This window comes from Chiroxiphia lanceolata, chromosome 9 (genome assembly GCF_009829145.1).
Source record: "Chiroxiphia lanceolata isolate bChiLan1 chromosome 9, bChiLan1.pri, whole genome shotgun sequence".
Lineage (NCBI taxonomy): Eukaryota > Metazoa > Chordata > Aves > Passeriformes > Pipridae > Chiroxiphia > Chiroxiphia lanceolata.
Genome location: NC_045645.1, coordinates 335,834 through 356,174, shown reverse-complemented (window position 1 = coordinate 356,174; position 20,341 = coordinate 335,834). Strand labels below are relative to the sequence as shown.

Below are 20,341 nucleotides of genomic sequence, written 5' to 3'. Positions count from 1 at the left end.
CTGAGTCCTGACTGTTCTTTTATTCTGAGGAGGAGAGTGCACGAAAGGCAGTGCATCTGACTTCCTAACAGTAGCTTCTGTCAGCAGGCCACCTACTGAATTTTAAGGGGGGAGAGACTTTATGACCTTCTAAAAGAACCTTTCATGTTGGATTACATGATGTGAAAAGTACCTGTCACATGGTTGGTAAAAGATCCAAGCCCATCCACAGTGGGCATCTGTATTTCAAAGGGAGTGCACAAGACATTATACAACCAGGGAGGGTTAAATGATTGAGAAGTGTAACAGGACCATACAAAAGATGCAGGACTAGAAATCCTGTGTAGCATGAAGTGTGCACACTGCAAGGAAAAGAAACAATCTCCCTGGAATAGCTAGTTTCATTGTTTTCCCTTTTGATTTCATTGATTTTATAACCAAAAAAATGGAAATTTCGGTCATAAGCAATGTTTTCTTTCTCCCCTAAATGCAAACAATAGTGTACTGGTAGAGCAGCTTGTAAGCTACACAGTCCATTTGTCTGCTATAAAAGAAGACCGTGGCATATAGTCTGACTCATAATTAATCAAATTCATCCTAAAACTATTTGAGAGAGGTTTTTCAATTTGGGCTTAGTACCCTTTTAAACATTTACAGCCTCCAGTTTGGGAATGGCTTGTGTGCAACCAGAGTAGAGGTAGAATAGATCAAGTCTGTGTGATACAGTCAAACAGGTGGATGCTCTCTGGGGGTTGCTGGGAAAAGACAGGCTTCTGGAAAAAGGAAAAAATGTGACTGAGATGTTAAACTTGAATTAAGTGACCCCATGTTAAAGAACTGAAAACAAACTTCCAGGAAAAGAATTCCTGAAGAATGGGGATTGAGTGTGTTGCTTGAGTGGACTGGATTTCTTTTTTCTTCTTTAAATGAATCCACTGCTGTTAAAGCACTAGCTCACAAAATCCCCATATTTGTAATGAGGTCCCTGCAAATCTATCTTAATACCAGATTGGGTATGCAGATCCTCTTTCCAGTATGCATGCCTGTAATAAGAGGTAGCCCTTTGGATTCTTGCACATATCTGAAGTACCTCTTCAAGCTCAGAACAACTGTCAGCATTCATTTTGTACTTAAATTCACAGATTTGTACACCATGTCATCAGAAACATGAAACGCTGTAAAAAAATCTACATGCATCAATAAACAAATCCATCAGAGCTCAGGAACACAGATGCAGGCTCTTCTAAGCAGACTTGACCTAAAACATTTGGAGGATATAAAAAACATACTTATTTTAGCCAAGCTCAAACTATTTATCTTTAGTGGCTTACAGAGACATGCCATTTATTTAAGGCAAAGACTCACATGAACTATGCACACAATCAGAAAGCATTAAGCTAAAAATAATATACATTCACATTAAAAGCAGATTTTGGATACAAAAGAGGTTCCAAGATACACTGTACAACTATTTTAGCAAGTGAGGAAGCCACAGACATACTAAAATTATAATTAATTCTTCGATCTTCCATAGTGCCTTTTATTCCATGATCTCAAAATTCCTAATTTTGGAACTAATCAATTAAAGATGAAAGCATTCTTTTGAGATAGGCTATTGATATAAAAATCCTTTCACACAGTGAAATCAAGCAATCTCTTGCACAACAGCAGTTGCCAAGCATGGCAATTCCTCAAAACAGTTTAGAGAGGGAAAGAAGGATCTTATATACACTTAAAATTTTAGTGGGATTTAGTTGGACAAATGGTAGTGATGCTTCTCTCCATACTTTAAAAAAAAAAAAAGTTAGTGCCAGTCTGAAGAAGAAAACTTCCACCAGGACCAGCTAACTAAATTCTCCCCTTAAAATTCCCAGAATACCTGTCTACAGAGTGAAACAAAAAATCTAGAAGTCAAATACCTTAGGTCCTCGCTGCCTGGTGCATTTTCCCATTAGCTTTTCATCATCTATTTCACACTGCTCCAGAAGATCCAAAATGTCCTCCTCCTAGAAATGGGAATTTCATTAAAATTGATTCAAAGCAGGACATACCCCGTCCTTCCAAAATTCAAGCAGAAAGTGGTAGGAATTGGAAATTACTCTGATTACTAATTGCTGAAATAAGACTATGAATTCCTCCACAGGAGGAAATAAAAGCATTTCTTCTCATGCATGCATCTCTCCTTACAAGCAAAATGAAAGTTAAAATCAAGTCTTAACATTTATTAAAAATAAAAGTCTGAAGAAAGGGTTAAACAAAGATTCCTGTGAAGCTGCTGGATGATGCCAACTACAAAGATGCAAAATCATTTATTTCTCAGATTTCAAATTAAATCACATTAACTGGTTATTAATATAGTCATTTTCCTACTGTCTCTGACTAAATAAGTAAGCAAACAGGCAGAGTTTTTGGATGCCTTTAACTAGTGGAGCTGGTTTTAGGGTCTCTCTTGTTCCAGTCCATAGAGGTGGATGAATAGGCTGGGAACGTTACTGGAGGAAGAAGGAGGCAATTACCAGCTCAAAAGCAGTTTCTGCCAACCTCTGGTTTGGCCAGGGGTAAGGCTGAGGAGCAGGGATATGGTAAAGTAGCTTAAAGCCATCTAGCCTGTCTCCACCCTGGGTCCACTGCAGTTCATCCAGATTCAAGGATCTGGCCCACAAGCTGCACAAAGAATAATAATAAAATCATGGAAACATTATCAAATGCTATTTATTAGCCATCACACACGATTATCGTGAAACTAAACCACAAGGTCATCAATTCAAAGATAAGTAACTTCTAAAGCCAATACTTCATGTACTTCAGTACCTTCATTCTTTTTAAAGGGTTATTCATTTCCCGCTGCAGTGAAGCTGCTCTTCCAGCAAGAAAGGTCTGGAAAGCAGTGGCTAACAAAGTGTCATACTTTTCAAGTAATGTCTTATCATCAGGAGGGTAAATTCGCCTAACACAGGGAAAAAAGGAGAGGAGTTTAAGATAGAAGCTGAGCTATTGATCAGGCTAAGAACAAAAGCAATGTCACTAATACAGTCTCTTCTATAATGCATGTGTGCCCCTTCTACAATAATTATATAATATCATACCATAAAACACAGACTCTGAACATTGCTCTCTAAATCTAATTTTAACTCGGTCAACACATTCGTGTTTAAACCAGCAAAAAGAAAACCATGCAGGTCATTCCAGAGGTACACCAAAACCCAGCTTTGCAGTGCTCAGAAATTTCAGTGGGTGTGAATGATGCATGCAGGTGTGAATGATTCATTAAATATTAACAAAATATCGCATGTAAAATGTAGAGCCACAAAATAATTTGTATTAGCAATAAAAGGACACAAACCAGTGAAAATCTGAACAATTGCTTTGATTTCATGGGCAGGATGTAAATTAAAGATTGAATATGTACTGAACTTGAATGCTAAATCCTTCAAGTCTCCAAAAAAATAACAGGAAGAAATAGGCACTATAAGAAAGAAAAAGAATTCTGGTACATGGATATATAGAGTGACTCTGAGCAGCAATGCCATTATTCTCTAAAATCACAGGTAAGAAGATTATGGCAGTATGAGAAGCAGGATTTGGTGATTTATTCATGTTCATCAGGCAAGAATGGGCTTTGAGGAACACCACTCAATCCATCTGTCACGAATGCCTGAAACACAGCCAGAAATTATGAAGATGGAAAACTTAATTTCTAATGAATTGTAAGGAGTAATCCATAAATTAATTTTGCCTGCAGTGTGCAAAGCATAGACATCGTTTATATAGGTATTATGTGACTTTTATGTATTTGTGAGTCCTTTCTGAACTTCTTACAAAGTTCTTTCTCCTTCTTCCTTTTCAGACTTTTTCTCTTTGGAAAGTTATCTATCATGAGGATTTTGTTGCAATGAAAATAGGATGGTTATAATATCATTAGACTCAGGGCAGTTCTAAAGCAAAACGAAGATGGTTTTGCTGAAGGAGCTCTAATTTAGGCTCAGCCAACATGTTTTAATGGTGTGGATTCTACTGCAGGAAAAGTGTCATAGAACAGTACTTTAAAGGAAGGATAATGCTTTTAATATAGGTAGAAGTAGACTGCAGCTGAAAGCCATTTCCAAGTCATATATGTCCTTTCCACTTCCTCTGGAATTCCCAAAATCTGGAAAGCACAGCTCCTCCTTGGCTGCCCAGACTCCTCCTGTGGAGGTACACTGAGGTGTCTCTGGATTTTTGCTCACAGTGCAATACTAATCCATGCAGCAATACTAGCACCCAAAATGTCCATGATTCTATGTCCCTGCCTGACAGAAGTTAGTCCTGCTTTGAGAAGGAATCTCACATGGAGAAAATACTGCACAACACTGATAAAATTCCTCTGCATCTCTGGCCAAGATTACTTTCCTTCTCAGGATCTACTGATTCTTCAGCCTTTTCTCTAGCCCATGGTAATAGGAAAACACAGAGCTGTTCTGCCCTTTTACAGGAGCACATTCCTCATGAAGTGACACTTCACTTTTTCCTGAGAAAAAAATGTTGTTGTGTTTTTATTGAATGACATTAACCCAAAAGCTCAATAAGGAGAACATGTGGCTCATTTTCAGTCAAGAACTGAATAAACAACCTAAAAAGTGATCACTTAATACGGGAGATTTTAAAGTTAGCAAAAAAGAAAAACGTGTTAAAGCACCATGGTGTTTCTCTAAATGACATGAAAATAACCACTTCATCACTTCATTTTACATTTAGGGGTTTTTTTACATACTAGTTCAGCTCCATCAAGAAAGGATGTAATCAAAACTGGGAAAGTTACAGACTTTTTGAAAGCAAAATGTTAAGTCATCAAAAATGAAAATTTCACACAAACATCTATCTGTTTAAATGAGAACTTTTCTGGGAATTACAGAACATCTGCTCAAAAAAAGCAGTGATGAAGAACAGCAATAAAGGCATTCTGACTAATTCAGAATAAAATATGTAAACTCAGATCTCCCACGTTCTGGATGAATATTACAAAGAGTGGGCAAATATTCCCATCATCTCTTCCATACTCTGCTCCCTTTCAACAAATATTCATAGGCCTTACTTTCACTTCTCACTGAAGCACAAATCAAGAAATAATAATAAAAACATCATTAAACAAAATTTTTGTTTTCTGACCAATACCTATTGTAACTGACAAGATAAAGCTCTTGTTTAACATATTTTACCATGGAATCTAAAGGCACTTATGTTTAAACCTACTAAGATCCAAAATCAAAGTGCAAAAATACAAATGTAGTATTTCAAATGTCACTCTTTAATAAAAATGGTGGGTGCACCAACAAATTTTCTGAATTTTTGGCAAGCCTCTGAGATACAAATCAGATTTGATTTCCTTACAGGGGAATAATCATACCCCTATATTGCCCTCCCTCTTCCCCAGTGAGATAAGAATGATCATATGTGATTACAGGACAGGTCCATAACAACAGTCATGCTCCTTGGCACACTGAGTGTGAATAATCACATCTTTCAAACAAATGTCTTGCACAAATACTAGGGTGACTGATGTCATATAAATTCCTAAGTGCATATAAAAAATTAGAATCAAGAAAAGAACTACCTGGATAAAAACCTACCTGATGTAGATGTATATATTTTCTATAAATGCCTACACATTTTTAGCAGAAAATTGTCATCTACCACAAATACTCATTTCCATTATTCCTGATGAATGCATTGAATGCTTCCTACTAATACAGTCAAAAATATGCACCTGTAGTTCCCCATGTGTCTATTTTCATGCTCCTCTTTGGAAATCTGTTTACGTACTTGTGCAAGTCTTTCCTTCTACAAATCAAGAAAATAAGACAATTAAAACAAAGAGACCATAAACCACGGGCAAGAAACAGCACTTTTTTCCCCTTCCTACCAGCTCTTCTTTTCTCCTCTCCAGCGTGTGGCGCTGCTTCTCCCAGTCTGAGGAGCCTGGCAACAGTTTTCTCATTGACCCTTGACCATACAGCCTTTTCTGAGCCTCAGCCTTCTGCTGAGCTAAATTTCTCCTTTTATCACTTGTCCTGAAACACAGATGATATTAAGAAATGTCAATCCAATGCAGCTAAGATGCACTTTCATATCAAGTGTATCATCTGTATTTTCCAATCAGTCATGTGTGGTTTATTACATAAAATTAGAATTGAAACACTCACTAAGTTGGGAGTTTATTTAGTATTAACTTTCATGGCTACAATATTCTTTAAGGGTACCGTATAAACTCTCTGCTATACTTTAATGTACAAACATGGTTGCTTCTATTTTCCTGAAGTGTAGCTTTTTTCCAACATATCCCAGCTACAAACTTTTCCTGTAGAGGGTATGGCTTTTGACTGTATATGGCACTATCACCATGCCCATGCCTGCACACATATCCCAACTTTGAGATCCCTTTGAAAAATAATTTTTTTTTAAAGTACAAAAATTACTATTACTATTCTTTTTTTTGCAAGCACATATGCAAGAAGAAAAATTAAATTTGGGTTATTTCTATAGCAAAACTGACAGCAAGGGAAACATTTACATTTTGAAAACATGAAAGTGAAAAAAAGGTCTTCATTTTCTCCCTGTCCAATTCAAGTTTTAAAAAAGAAAAAATTTTAAAAAATCAAAGCAAACAATGATCCAGACTGAAGAAAAGAGGACAAGTTACCGTATGTTGAGAAGTTGTAATGCATTCAGCAGAACACCTTTTTTTACATCATAGTCTATTTTTTGATCCGTTCCAAAGCTCGGGGCACGATTAATCTGAAAAAAATAAGATACAGAATAGTCAGGAATGTTCAGGTTCATGGGGAACACACCTGTGGTAACAGGCTTTGGAGAAATGACTCTTTCAAATATAGCAGAGATTTACAGAATACATGTGGAGAAGCTCTTTTCCATTTGTATTTTTTAAAAAATAAGAGTATTGAGTATCACAGCTACTGGGAACCAGGAGCTGTACCTTTCAGTCACCAAGTTATCCAGCCACTTACAATGAACACCATTCAAGTACTGGCAAAGTGAATCCAGTCTGATCTACTTGCACTTGCTGCAACCAGAAAATTTACCACACAAAGTGCTGTTAAACACATTATAACACATGATATGATGTGCTGTGCTGTGGTGGTCCAGCACAGGAAGAGTTAAACTCTTTCCTAGTTCCCAGCCTGAAAGCAACCTTAAATACTACTCTAAAAAGTAACGACTATACAAGAACAAAAAGAGCCTCTAATTCAAGGTCTGCTCAAGCATATTTAAATAACTTTTCAGATACACTTGACAGCAACACCTAGAGATCTATGTTATTAAATCAGCACATAGTGTGAAAACAAAAAATAATTAGATGTCTCAGTAACAAAAAGTTTATAAGCTAAGTACAAGAAAAGAGATTAAAAATGTTACCATAAGTATAGAGAAACAAGGAAATGCAACTGGGAATCAACAAGACTAAATCACACTCTTAACAGCCAGGAGTCTCAACCAGCCACCCTACAACCCTACCAAGCTGTGGAGTCCCTTCCATTTTCAGAAAGCTTTGACAATAAATAATCATTTACTCTAGGAATTCTTTCCAGGATGGCATAAAAATTAATATTTGAGCAACGGGTGCTAGTGAGAGGCAGGAATCTCACCTTGATCGTGAATGAGCAGCGCTGGTTCCAGGAGGGACACATACAGAAGGGCTTCAGCAGTGAATGCTAACACCTTGAGCCCCGTGCAAATCACAAGTGGGATAGTTTGTATGTCCAAGGCAGAGGGGAAAAGCGGTTAATCAAGATGTTGTTTTAACACTCTAAGTACATCGTAGAGCCTGTGCAGCTGTGGGACAGGACTGTGCTGCTGGTGAGCCACCAGCTGCCCTGTTCTGGGTCCCAGCTGCCCTGTCACTTATGCTCATAGCCAACAGGTGCCTTTCAGCTTTGGAATCAGCTTGTTGGCTGGTTTTGCAGACAGGCTGGCAAACTGAGCAGTGAGAACTGATGTTGAAACAAAAAACATGAAAATTCGGCAGAAATAGTGAAAAGATTTATACATATTGTTTTTTGGAAGACTTTCATCCAAATATCTAATTTTTTAACCTCTTTAGACTGACCTGTTCCTCTCCTATCACATCACAAAGGCTGATTTATTTCTACATTGTGACAGTACAAACATTAATTTACATCCCTTTTTTCCTTTCAAGTGCCAATGAAATGTGATGAGATACATCAGAAATGTATTTCCACATGGTAGTACAAGGAATGCAAATACCATCACTCTCTATATTCAGCTGTTTGATATCTGTATATAATTTTACTTATGTAATATTCAGTGGAATAAAGTGTCTTGTTTTATCAATTGTGGTCATGGATGAAAAGCTTGAGAAGTCTTATGTAAAAACTGTATGTTAAGGCAATTGATTTTCCCTTAAAATATCCTTCAAAAGAAAGTACTATCCCTTATCTGTCATGTGGTTACCCCTTATTTCCAGACAAGAAATATGATTGCTGACTAATCTGTAAGACAGTAGTACAGTAATCTTGATAACATAGTAGTGATATGCCACAAGAGGTACTCCTAGTAACTGGTTACCAAACCACTGCATGTGCATCAGTCAGCTGAGACTCTTATGTAGAGTTCAATGACCCATGAACTGGGACATACTCAATTAGGTTGTGTTAATGTAACATCAGTAATTTTATCAGGAAGGCACATCTTGAAGGTTGTTGACAAGAACAGGATTGTATGAGGGACTGCAAAAGTACGAGCAAATGATGATAGTGAAGGCCTTGAAAATCCAGAGGCTCAGATACACACAGAGCACAGTGGCCAAACTGCGTTCACTGCAGGAATGCAGCCTTGTACACTGGATAACACGGGTCTGGGGATAACAAAGAGAGCACAAGAAGCGACTCCAGGAAATGTAAAAGACTTGTGGTAAAACTTAATGTTTTACCAATGTGGAATTGCTGGCCAGTGAATGAACAGCCAGCAAGTGGACACTGGCAGCAAATGAACAACAACAACCCTAAAGTGAAGCTAAGAGCAAAGAGGAAGAAAACTTCACCATCACAACAGTATGTTCTTCCTGGTGAAGAACCCAGGACACTGAAAACTTCCTATAACCACCTACCCCTCTCTTTTTGGAGAAGTAGACCTCTCCTGCCCCGTGCTGGCCTTTGGACCTCCAGGGACACAGGCAGGGCAAGTGTAACATGAGAGATTGGAGTCGATGCTGGAAAGCTTGTGTATGTGAACTTCAACTACTTCATTAATAGGAATTAGCAATAATTGGTTGCTCTAAGATGTTCACATTCATGGGCTGTTAACAAAGTTTTGAATAGATTTTGCTAGTTCACTTACACTAAATAATACACTTCTGAATGTGTGTATAAGGTTTCTGTTGACCACATAAATCACAAGAGAAGTTGGGTACCCTGCACTTAAGGCAGTTACTAAAATATGTGATCTTTTTCTCCGATGATCACAACTGGATATAATGAGGTTGAACAAGGTTGGAGTCCATCCCAGAACCTCAAGTGTATGATTTTCCCTCTTACATAAAATAAGCAAGCTTGGAAATTTTGGTCAAAAAGAGTAAAACTGGATTTTATGGGAACTGAAGGGAGATCTAGATCTAGGTAGCTGTTGCTACTCAGAAAGGGTGGAGGCTGCTGACACTGCACAAATGCTTGCCAGAAACATTTGGTGCCACAAGATGGCAATCCTGCATTTCCCAGAGCCCTCACTCCGGTAGAAGGTTCCGGAAGTTCAGCAGCATCAAGGAGCAGGAGAGCTACAACGCATCAGGGCAATATAAACAAAAGTCAACTCAGGGAAGCAGAGTCATTATAATATGTTGCACAATTATTTCTTGTAATAGTTTATTAAGCTATCTTTATAACAGAAAAGCTACATGAGGCATGGAAACATGAAACTAGATTTATCATCCTAATCCTATTTTGGCAACTGTCCCATAACACTGGGAACATTCAGGGCCTTGTGATTAGTACTTGTTACCACTGTTAGAAAGAATGATTCACTCCCCTAAGGGGGTTTTAGCCAGACTGGAATGGTGGAAAGAGATTAAGAGTGGAAATCTAGTGAAGAAGCCAGAACTATTTTAGAAAAAAAAAATTATCTATATATGTGGACATATATACACATGGAATATATATATTACGTATAGTGTATTTATATACATTGAATATTTGACCTTTATTACACTACATGTAGCATACATACAGTGTGCATACATATAAGTACTCTGTTGTGAGTGCTGCAAAAAACATGAACAAGCACAGTAAAAAATAGTAGACAAATATAGAAACCAAGGAAGTTTCAAAGTTTGAAATTTCTGTTAGTTTAGTTAAATGTCTGGCAAAGTACTTAGACTTTTGTATGAACAAAAAAAATAGTAACCAGGCATACAACTCCAAGCCCTGAAGTATTCTCCAGCAACTCAAAGTACCAGAGCAGCATTTACTCCTTTATGAGTTCTCTCTCTCACAAACCTGAAGTCTGGGATAGTATGATTCTCCTTGGAGACCCATTATCATAAGTGGTGAATCAAGCCCCCCAGAATCTCCACACCTCATGCAAACGTGAGAGGACATAGAAGTGTGTCCTTCAGAATGGATTTACTACACAGGCTGCCTCACCATCTCTCACAGAAGAGCTCTACCAGCTTTTGCTACAAGGCTGGATGCAATGTTACATGGACCAGCTCTAATCTGCACTTCAGTAACTACATCCAGTTATATGCAAGCCACAGGCAATCTATAGATGGTAATCTGGAAGTGTAGCACTAAATCAAAGGGACAGCAGGTTTCACTGGACAAAAACAGAAGATGTCAATGGAGTACAGACTAAGTTCATGTCATGTGCTGCTTTTGGCGAGAACATCAAAGCCACCAAATATGCCTGTGTCTGCATGGCAACAGTGGAGGAATTTTATTTTTCTAATTAAAATTATGATGAACCCCTGAAAGAAATAAGAATGACAAAACAATTGTTGGCAGTATTAATGGCCTAAGAACAAGGTTATAATTCGCTAAATTAATTGTGTACATTTTGCTCATCAGTTGCCAAACCATATTCATGATTTACTGTCAATAGACAGATTTTTAATACATTTTGCTGTTTTCCTCCAGCAGCATAGCCTCCCAATCAGTTAACAGAATGATATAAGACAACCTGAAAAAGACAACTGAGCTTAATCTATGTCATTAATAGTGCAATTAAAGAGACACAACAAACAAACTTCAGAGACTCCTGTTTGAAAATGTGTGTGAGCACCACTTGAGCTTAACTGTACCACTAACAAACATATCAGAGGAGAAATGTTTCTTCCAGTCCATTTATGCCAATTGCTTGTAGTATTTAATGTATACTGAATTAGTTTCCTCTATTTATGGGGTGTTTTTAAAAAGCATAGGAGAGAAAAAGAACACATATCCCCAAAAGGGAGCAAATTTAGAGTGTACATTGACAAAAGCTGCCAGAGCTGCATTACACAGCCGTGCCTCTGAAGGAAATCCATGTAGCACCCAGCTGCCATAATCAGTGTCCTCCAGCTACAGTAACAACTACATTAACATCACAATTCCCATTAAACTTGCAAAAACATCTGAAATGCAACAGCTGTCCAGGAAAACAATTACTTTACTTGAGTATCCAAAAATCACTGCAAGGTAGTGTTTCCATAGGGGTGCTGCAGCAAAAGCACCATTTATGTACTCAACAACAGCACCTCCTGCAATGCACCCATTTCCTTTGCCAGTTTTCTTACACAGATATGGATTCAGCTGGGGCTTAGCTACCTTTACTCCTAAAAGTTTCCTTTACACCTGTATGAAGAGGTTTACCTCTAGGAGCCATGGTTTTAGTTTTCTGTCCAGCAGAATATCAAAGCCCAGGACTTCAAAGCAGACGCTGTCACTGCCCGGGGCTTGCCCGGGCCTGCACATGCGATAGGCGTGAAGAACGTGCGGCTCTGCAACGATGAGAGTCTTCACCACCAGCTCCTGCAGGGACGGGTTCCAGAAAAACTCATCAGGACAGAAGGCACCAGTATATACTGAATTACTGTGCTCCATACTTTACTATTTTAAATTTCATTTACATATCTACTAAAAAAAATTAAAATACCAAATAGTCTATAATAAATAAACTATTTCCATAGAGGAACAAATATAATTCTATATAGTTCTAGACTATATTGTTATACTTTGCGTGGTACATATGAACTTGGAGAAAAATAATAAGTTAAATAATAAAAGCATATTGGGAACATAGTACAGTATAGCCAATCTTTACCCATTTTATTTTGCAATACAGTTTTCAGCAAGTATTCTCAGAATCATACATACAGCTCTAAGCTCTAACAGTCTTAGGCCTATTCCTCACCTAAAGACACCTGTAATGCAACCACTTTAGTGGTGCTGGTCAAAGTCCACAGGTATATACAATACTGACTACAATATTGTAAATATTCACACATAAAATTCACTTTATACTCTAGAAAAGTCTCCAAGAATTTAAATGGGATGGTTCCTTTGTATCACATGACTTATGTGAACAACTGTTTTAAAGGACTTTTGATCCTCAGAAAAACGTTAACATTAAATTAGTAATCTGACTCCCTAGTTAGTCTTTTAAAAAACATAATAATCATTTATAGTATGTCCTTTGCAGCATGCATTGCTGAGAATTTGGATTAATAAAGTTTCAGAAATCATTCTGTATTGCAGTAAAACAGAAGCAAGTAATTTTCTAAGAACACACAAAATAAATAAAAGCGCATTAGTTTGTCTTACTGAAATATCACTCCAGAATTTGGAGACATCAAGATTATTTGTTTCTAGAAACTCAGTAAACCATTTTATGGAGCGTTTGCTTCCTTTGTCTTCTGTTTCATCCCGTTCAAAGTGCTCATTATGTTTATTGACAGAGTAGTTAGTCAGATGCATATACAATTGACTCTACAAAAAGGGAAAAAGGATATTAAAAAAAAAACTTAAATACAACTCCAGAATAGTCAATTCAAAATAATGAAAATTTTAAAAGTACATTAAATCAATAATGACATAGCCGAACAGTTCATATTTGTAAATACACTATATGCAGTTCTTGGAGATCTATACCAAATGCTGAATGTTCTAACCCTCTTCCAGCAAAACCTGGGCTCACATTTAAGCCAGCTGCAGTCCACTGATCTGCCACTCAGCATCTGGTTAGATAATATAATATATCTGCCATTTTTACAGGTTTGTATGTAAACAACTAGCTAAAAATGTGAAAAGCAATTATGATAACTTACAGAATGATTACATTCCACAAGAAGCAAACAATAAGGATGGTATTTTGAAGTGCTACTTTAAAAGTGCTAAAAAACACTCTGGCATCTGTTTCATAGACAATCCCACATTTCAGTTTTCACTGTAGCTTATTTATGAGAAATGTTCTCATTATAGTGATACTTTAAAATATCTTTTACATATAAACTCATCTGCCACGTTGATATCTGCCAAAATTGCTCATTTTTAACTGGCTGGTAGCCATACATCAGAGGGAGGTAAATTTCAAGACATACACAACATAAATGAGTGAGTACCACAGTTACTTTAAGGAGCAAAATGTCACCAGCATTAGATTCATGTTATCAGTTGAATTTAAAAAAAATATTCCCTTTGCAAGGCCAATTTATAAATCATGATCTGTAGATTTACATTATGTCCCAGTGCAGATATTAATTTAGCTCTCCACTTACACTGCCATGAGGACTGTCCTCATCACAGTTCTCTGTCATGTTTGATTACATACAGGACAGTAGTTGATATTCTAAGTTGACCATAAGCTTTCTGTTCCATTTCCTCTTTGATAGCTAACACAAGCCTTCTGCTGTCATTTATCTCACTATATTTCCTTATGTTTAAAAAAAACTTCATGAAATTTACCAAACAACTCAATTTAACTGCAAACTAGTTAAAAACATATTGTAGTAGCACTAGAAGTAATGAATTTCTCCCGTGGCTTCCAATTACTCCTTTGAGAATCATTCTGAAATCTATTGGGTTTCAGTCATCATAACTGTAATCTTTTCATGAAATTCAAATTATTTCAGACAAAAGTAATTATTTTTCAGACTACAAAAAAATGAAAGTGTTTTGTTAAACATGTGAACTAATAGTCTGAAGTTATTTGGAACAATGTCACTATGGAACAGTGTCACCCAGAGAACAATGTCATTAGAGACAGGCCAGGTTATTTCATACAATAGACAAACCAGAGCATGAGCAGTTGTGAGAACACAGGAACAACTGTCTGTTCCATTTATCCTCTCAGAGCATATTTCAGTGCTGCTAATGCCGAGATTAGTAGCAAAACAAAAATATTAAAAGCAAGCTATTCCAAATATAGTACTGGAACCCTTCCAAATACAGCATTTGTACTGGCTACAAATTATACCTGCATTTTTCGAAGATGCACCAAGACACAGTCACAATTTTAAGTTGCAAGTAGGGAGAAAGGCTCTACATGTGTTGTCTGCTATATAATTACATTGAAGTAGCTCTAAAAGTATATGTTATGGAAAAAGAAATATACAATGGAGTACAGAGTGAGGTATAAGAAATCAAATCTACCAGTGCTTCAAATCTACTTCTTTCCTACACATCTGCATTTTAGTCTGTGCCAGAAGAGAAGGGTTATACCCCTCAACAGGCCAAGATGCTCTCCAGTGAACAAGGGGGTGAAAGTGTCCAAAATCTTTAGCATGTTCCTCACCATTTGTTGGTTTTCCCCAGGTTCACAGGCAGCCCTACTGATCACCCTGAAGCTGCCAGGTCTGTCCTGTCCGTGCTGCAGCGGGCACTGACCAAGAGCAGCAGATCCCTCAGTTCTGGGGCTGCAGTGACCCCTCCCACACTGCTCCCTTCTGCTGCTGCTTCCCTCTGTTCTGAAACCTGCAGGACCCTCAGCACAGGCTCTAAACTACAGGGACATTAAACAATGATCTGGCAGGAGATAGACCTTATTAGCACCTCCCACCCCAGCCCAGACTGAGCCTCACATGAACATAAAAGCAAAGTGACTGTTCTTGGAGTGAGCTGATTTACTTTATTTTTTCTGGGTCGAATGTCAATAATTGATATCTTTTGCTTTCTTGTAGAAAACATTTAAATATGTACATATGTAGCATACATACATGCAGTCATATAAAATTTTTACATATAAGCAATAATATGGCTATGCTTGTGATTTTGAAAAGCATGAGTTAAATACTTTCATTTTAATTTTTTCTCTTCAATGACAATGCAGAAGTTCATCCAGATGAGCATCAAATTAAATCTCACACCCCAATTTATTTTATTTTACCTTCTCCAAACCCTATACAGGTAGAAGTCTATATGCATAAGCAATAAATTGGAATGAACTCCAACTTACCAAATTTGAGTCACTGGGGGGGTGATACTTTTCCGTGCCCATTCTCACCAGTCCGTCATGATATAAAAATACTTTTAATGGATCACAGGAGGTTACAAGAATATACACACGTAAATCAAACTTGTAGCCTTCCATAAGAAATGGTTTGTCAAGATATTCCTGAACAATTAAGTGATCCTGAGCTTGTAACTTTTCTCCATTTCTTATTAAAGAGATCCTGGTAAAAACAAAAGTTATTTTAAAAATGTGGAACTCGAACATTACTCTACGAAATATATTTCCATGGTCACTCAGCCAGGTAATCAGCTAAAGTCTACCCAGAGAAAGAGACTTACATATCTAGTTTTTAGGGTAGAGAGAAAGTTCCATTCCCTTACATGGCTTTTGGTTTCCTGTCCCTTATGGTTCTTCACTGGATGAGAACAGGCAGTGAGCCATTTCAAAATAACTTTCTGCTTGCTTTGATTCAACAATTTGTAGTAATGGGTTTGCTCTGCACTTAGAAATTGTTTGGCAGAACGACCAGTCTCCAGCTTCTGTGATTATTCCCCCTGCAGCTCTAAAAATAGACTTCCAGTCTTTGTCACAACTTCTGCACGAGGTACAGGCTGCAAAGAACTTTCAGTGCTAACCTGACATACTGATGATGTTTGCAAAGCAGGACACTGATCTGCATGGCTAAGAATGGCACAGATTAAGCTTGGTATTTCTGTATTTCTAGTTTCCCCACATCAGAATGAAAAAAGGTTTATATATGAATTATGAACTCCCAGTTTCTAACTACATAGACTTTTAAATAACTGTAAAAGCTAATATTTTCAGTATACAGTTATTAACCTCAAATTCCCAGAACTTTGCTACCTTAATCTTATTCCATATTATTTAAGATACATTTCAGAGTTTTGGTGCTGAATACTCCTATCATACTGAAGTACCTTCCAGGCATTTCTCTGGTATGCTGGTACCTTTCCCTTCAGCTTACCTTTGTCCTTATCAAGAGGACTGAAAAGTGAGGAAATGGAGAATTTCAGGGGCCTTACTTTTCTAGTAATTCTAATATATTTTGAATAACTAAGAGCTTTACTGTATTGTATAGTCCAAATTGATATTAAAAGCAATAAAAGCTACAACTGAAATATCTAGAAACAAGAACTAATAATACAATTGCAATATTTATCTCATTGGATTTTTACTATGAGCCCTCTTACAGACAAAACTGTTTCAATTCAGCTGCAGGTTGTGGTCTCTTCAGGGGTGTCCCTCCTCCAGCATGGGTGTCACCTCCTCCCAAGAGTGCACCTCCAGCCACATCCCCAAGAGCATTTCCTCTTCTCTCCTATACCTTGCAGCTGCTGCTCTCAAACACATTTCTGCTCCTCTGCCTGGCTGTGATTTGGGAATGCAATGGGGTGTCTGGGCTGGTCTCAGAGCTGGGAAACATCCTGACATCCTCGCACACGACACCCCCACAGCCTCCAGCCACCAGAACCCTCCCCTTCATGCCCAATGTGGTCTCACCCCATAAGTCTAAAAGCAGTAGATAAATTCATAATAAAATTATCATGAACTTAATAATTATTTGAGCTTATTTGAGGCTTGTGAAGCCTTCACCCTATACATGGACCTTCATGCAACTTGAAATACAATATTCTTACTAATACACAGCTTCTGTTAATGTTGTTATTAGCACTGGATTTCACGTTTGATGGGTGAGAAGACTGAAGTTAACTCACAACTTACCCATGTCCCATTGCACCATTAGCTGGTTTGACTATGAAAGTTTTCTGTCTACGTTTCTTCTTCAGTTCTTTTACATAGTTCTGAAACTGTGTGTATTCTGCAGGGAAGATCCACGTCCGAGGAATAAAACTGTATTCCTGAGGCTGACTCTTGATCATTCTGTAAAAAAAAAGTTTAATCGAGTTAAAATCTTCTGACTATATGATGTTTCAATCCTCAGGATTAAAAAGCATTTATGACAATGTGACAATGGAACTTTTTCAACAAAATTCTGTAACCTGAAATCAAACTTCTGCATTTCTTTAAGCATAGTTTGAGCTCTGTAACATATTCATATGCATGTGCATATGTTATATTCAAACACAGACTATCTTGTGCATTTTTGCTTATTATCAAATGTGCTTATTATGTTACTGGCATCCATCTCATTCTTGGCATCCATCTGACTCCTGTTACAATTTTTGGTCAGTTACTCAGATGATTTCCTGCTATTCCTATTCTTTGAAATATTTTAGAAATATGGATTTTTTTGGGGGGGGGGTAGGGGCAGAGAGATATTTGGCAAGTATTTTAATTTTCATACTATTATGTGTATGGGGAGGTATGAGGATCAACACACACAAAGAAGAGGATAGGGGATATTTGGAGTTTCTTCATGGGTGCAAAAAATACTAATAACAGGCATCAAGATAAGTGTAAAAGAGGCAATATCATTTCCATTTTTCATTTCTACTATGAGCCTACATAATAATCCTGATGCAGTATGAGATACTTTTTCTTTAAGTGGCTTAAATACCAATGGAAAAAACAGAGCTGTCAGCCACATCTGTAAGGCTAGGACTGTAGCCAAGCCCTACTGGTATAATAGATATGCTGTCACCAAACTGTGTAGCCAACTCCCCAGCAAATACTCTGCAGAATCTACAATAGCTGTAGTAGTCCTGCATGAGGTTCAGTGCTTTCACAGTTTCATCATAACTATTATTTTTAGAAATCTGATTTAATGAAAACCACTAAATATTCAGGAAAACTTTTAAAAAACATAAGATATTATAATTCCTGATTCATGCATATTGTTAAACTACTCTCCATCTGCTCTGTATTTACAAGTGTTATTACTTTGCCAACTGAGTAGCTTATCTAGGCAGAAATTATCTTATTTTTAGGCAAAAAGCAATTTCTGTGTTAGTTTAAATCCCTCTCCAGATTATTTATCATATGCATCCTGTTACATGTTAGAGACTTGCCATTTAACTTACTCAAGGCTTTCGATACACACACTCCCTACTCAATGAATATAGCTTCAAAGTATTCCAGATATATTCATAGTATTTTGTGACTGCAAGTACATCAGTCCTATATGCCTTTTCCTTTTGATGCATAACTGGGTAGATTACAAACACTTCATAATATGAAGTGGAATACTTCGGCATTGTTTACAAGTTCTGGGGCTCACTAAAACTTTCAACAAAAGAATTCAGCTCTGTTCTTTCCTCGCTTGGCCCTATTCAGAAAGGGCTTAGGAACATAATCAAGTAGCTTGTGGAATCAAGGCCTATTCCATTACAATAGCCCTATTTTCCAGCACATCTGCTGTCCACTGCTGTGGGTAACCACTTTTTCACTGTGCTGCTCTATTCTTTAGCCTTCACAGTCCTTACCAGGAGATCTGAGAATTAAACACCAAATTATTGTTCTTCTGAGTGCTATTTTAGCTCACAGATGTGGTCAGACTGTGCTCTTGATCTCAGAGCACTTTCTGTTCAGCAGAGTCTAAGGTATTGAACAAAACATAGTTTACTAAAGACATGACTTGTCAGTCCAACAACGCAGGTTCCACTGCCCAGGTTTCAAAATCCTCCGGCTTTCCAAGTATGAAAGGAGGTTAGTAGGTAGGGATGGATGAGAATGATTCTTGGCCCATGATCAGTTCATGAACCTTTTATATATAAACAACAGAGGAGGTGCAAAAAACCACCGTCTCACAGATGGATCCATTCATCCTGTGCACCTTCTCCCCCATTTACTGTATTCATTCTCTAAGCACACTTATCCTTCACATGAGGAGCTCTCATCTAAGAGTGCATTCAAAAATGGTCTCTTAAGATCTAGTGGGCCCTACAATGGCACTTCTATTACTATTATTTTTTTCTTTCTTGTGTTCTGATTATCATCCTTGAAAATGTTGCTCATGCCTGCTTTTGTTCTCCATTACATTCCTCTTTCTACCTGTTCCATTACTCCACATTCACTTTCTCTGCTGGGTTGTCTTCATTCATATTACACATGCTACATATTACACTGCCCCCTTCAACTCTTCTGCATGTGAAAACCACGTTGTCCTATGATCCAGACCCTGGATATTAGCTGCAAAAGGAATTCCTGAAGTGCCTTTCCTACTGGATAGTATTTGCCTATAGTCAGGTAGATTTGCTCTTTCGCTCCATTCCCAACAACTTGCATAAAATGGAAGGGTGAGATCAGTATAACATCAAATGTACAAGTAAAAGAAAAAAAGACTCTACTCCCCACCAATTCTCAAGAAGAGTTCATGAACTGCCAGTGATAGCAATCAGTAGAGTCAGTAATGGGAATAGAAAAGATGGCATGCAGCAGAAAAGCAAGGGAACAGAATTAGTGTTTCTGCACAATCCTGTTTAAATAAACTTTAAGACAGAACAGCAGCTGTACGGGAAAAAATCCTGCACTCTACATGAAAGAGCCTGCTCAACCATGTATCCCAACTGACTTGTGATTTCACAAGCAGTCTCAGGGCATATAATTTTGATTTTTATAAATTTTGAATACTAAGCATTGAGTTGTGAGGCCAGTAGTGAGAAAAAAACAGACTGATTAAAACCCTCCTGCCTGCACGGATACTAAGTGAAGTCACAACACAGATGTTTGACCCAGAGTTATCAGAGGAATTATTCCTGTCCTATCTATATGTGCAATCTCAGCACTGAGTAACTTTAAACTGAGCTTCAAACTCAGAATTCGGTAGCTTGAGAGAGGTGTAATCAGACTGTATTTGAAAGAACGTGTACACGATAACAAGAGCCTTTTGTCCATTTGACTAATTTTTAAATAACTACAGCAATATGTGGGGATAGCACTGTGTACAAAGCTGCCCAACTGACAGTGAAAAGTGCTTGTCAAGTGTTACTGAGCCATGGGAGCTCTGGTC

General features: G+C 37.5%; 1 protein-coding gene across 9 annotated transcripts in view; it reads right to left on the bottom strand.

Moving 5' to 3' along the window:
- The window catches only part of TTLL7 (tubulin tyrosine ligase like 7), a 62,320-nt gene that overhangs the window by 20,989 nt on the left and 20,990 nt on the right, over window positions 1–20,341 (bottom strand). For all 9 annotated transcript variants that reach the window (XR_004358488.1, XR_004358487.1, XM_032696132.1 and 6 more), the window contains 9 exons: window positions 17,155–17,313; window positions 15,415–15,631; window positions 12,786–12,950; window positions 11,835–11,993; window positions 6,656–6,750; window positions 5,879–6,026; window positions 5,723–5,796; window positions 2,791–2,926; window positions 1,899–1,985 (listed from right to left, as the gene is read on the bottom strand). Coding sequence is in view for 7 of the 9 variants with exons in the window: in XM_032696132.1 (XP_032552023.1) it covers window positions 1,899–1,985; window positions 2,791–2,926; window positions 5,723–5,796; window positions 5,879–6,026; window positions 6,656–6,750; window positions 11,835–11,993; window positions 12,786–12,950; window positions 15,415–15,631; window positions 17,155–17,313 (1,240 nt within the window). In the remaining 2 variants the exon portion in view is untranslated. The remainder of the gene's footprint in view (window positions 1–1,898; window positions 1,986–2,790; window positions 2,927–5,722; window positions 5,797–5,878; window positions 6,027–6,655; window positions 6,751–11,834; window positions 11,994–12,785; window positions 12,951–15,414; window positions 15,632–17,154; window positions 17,314–20,341) is intronic.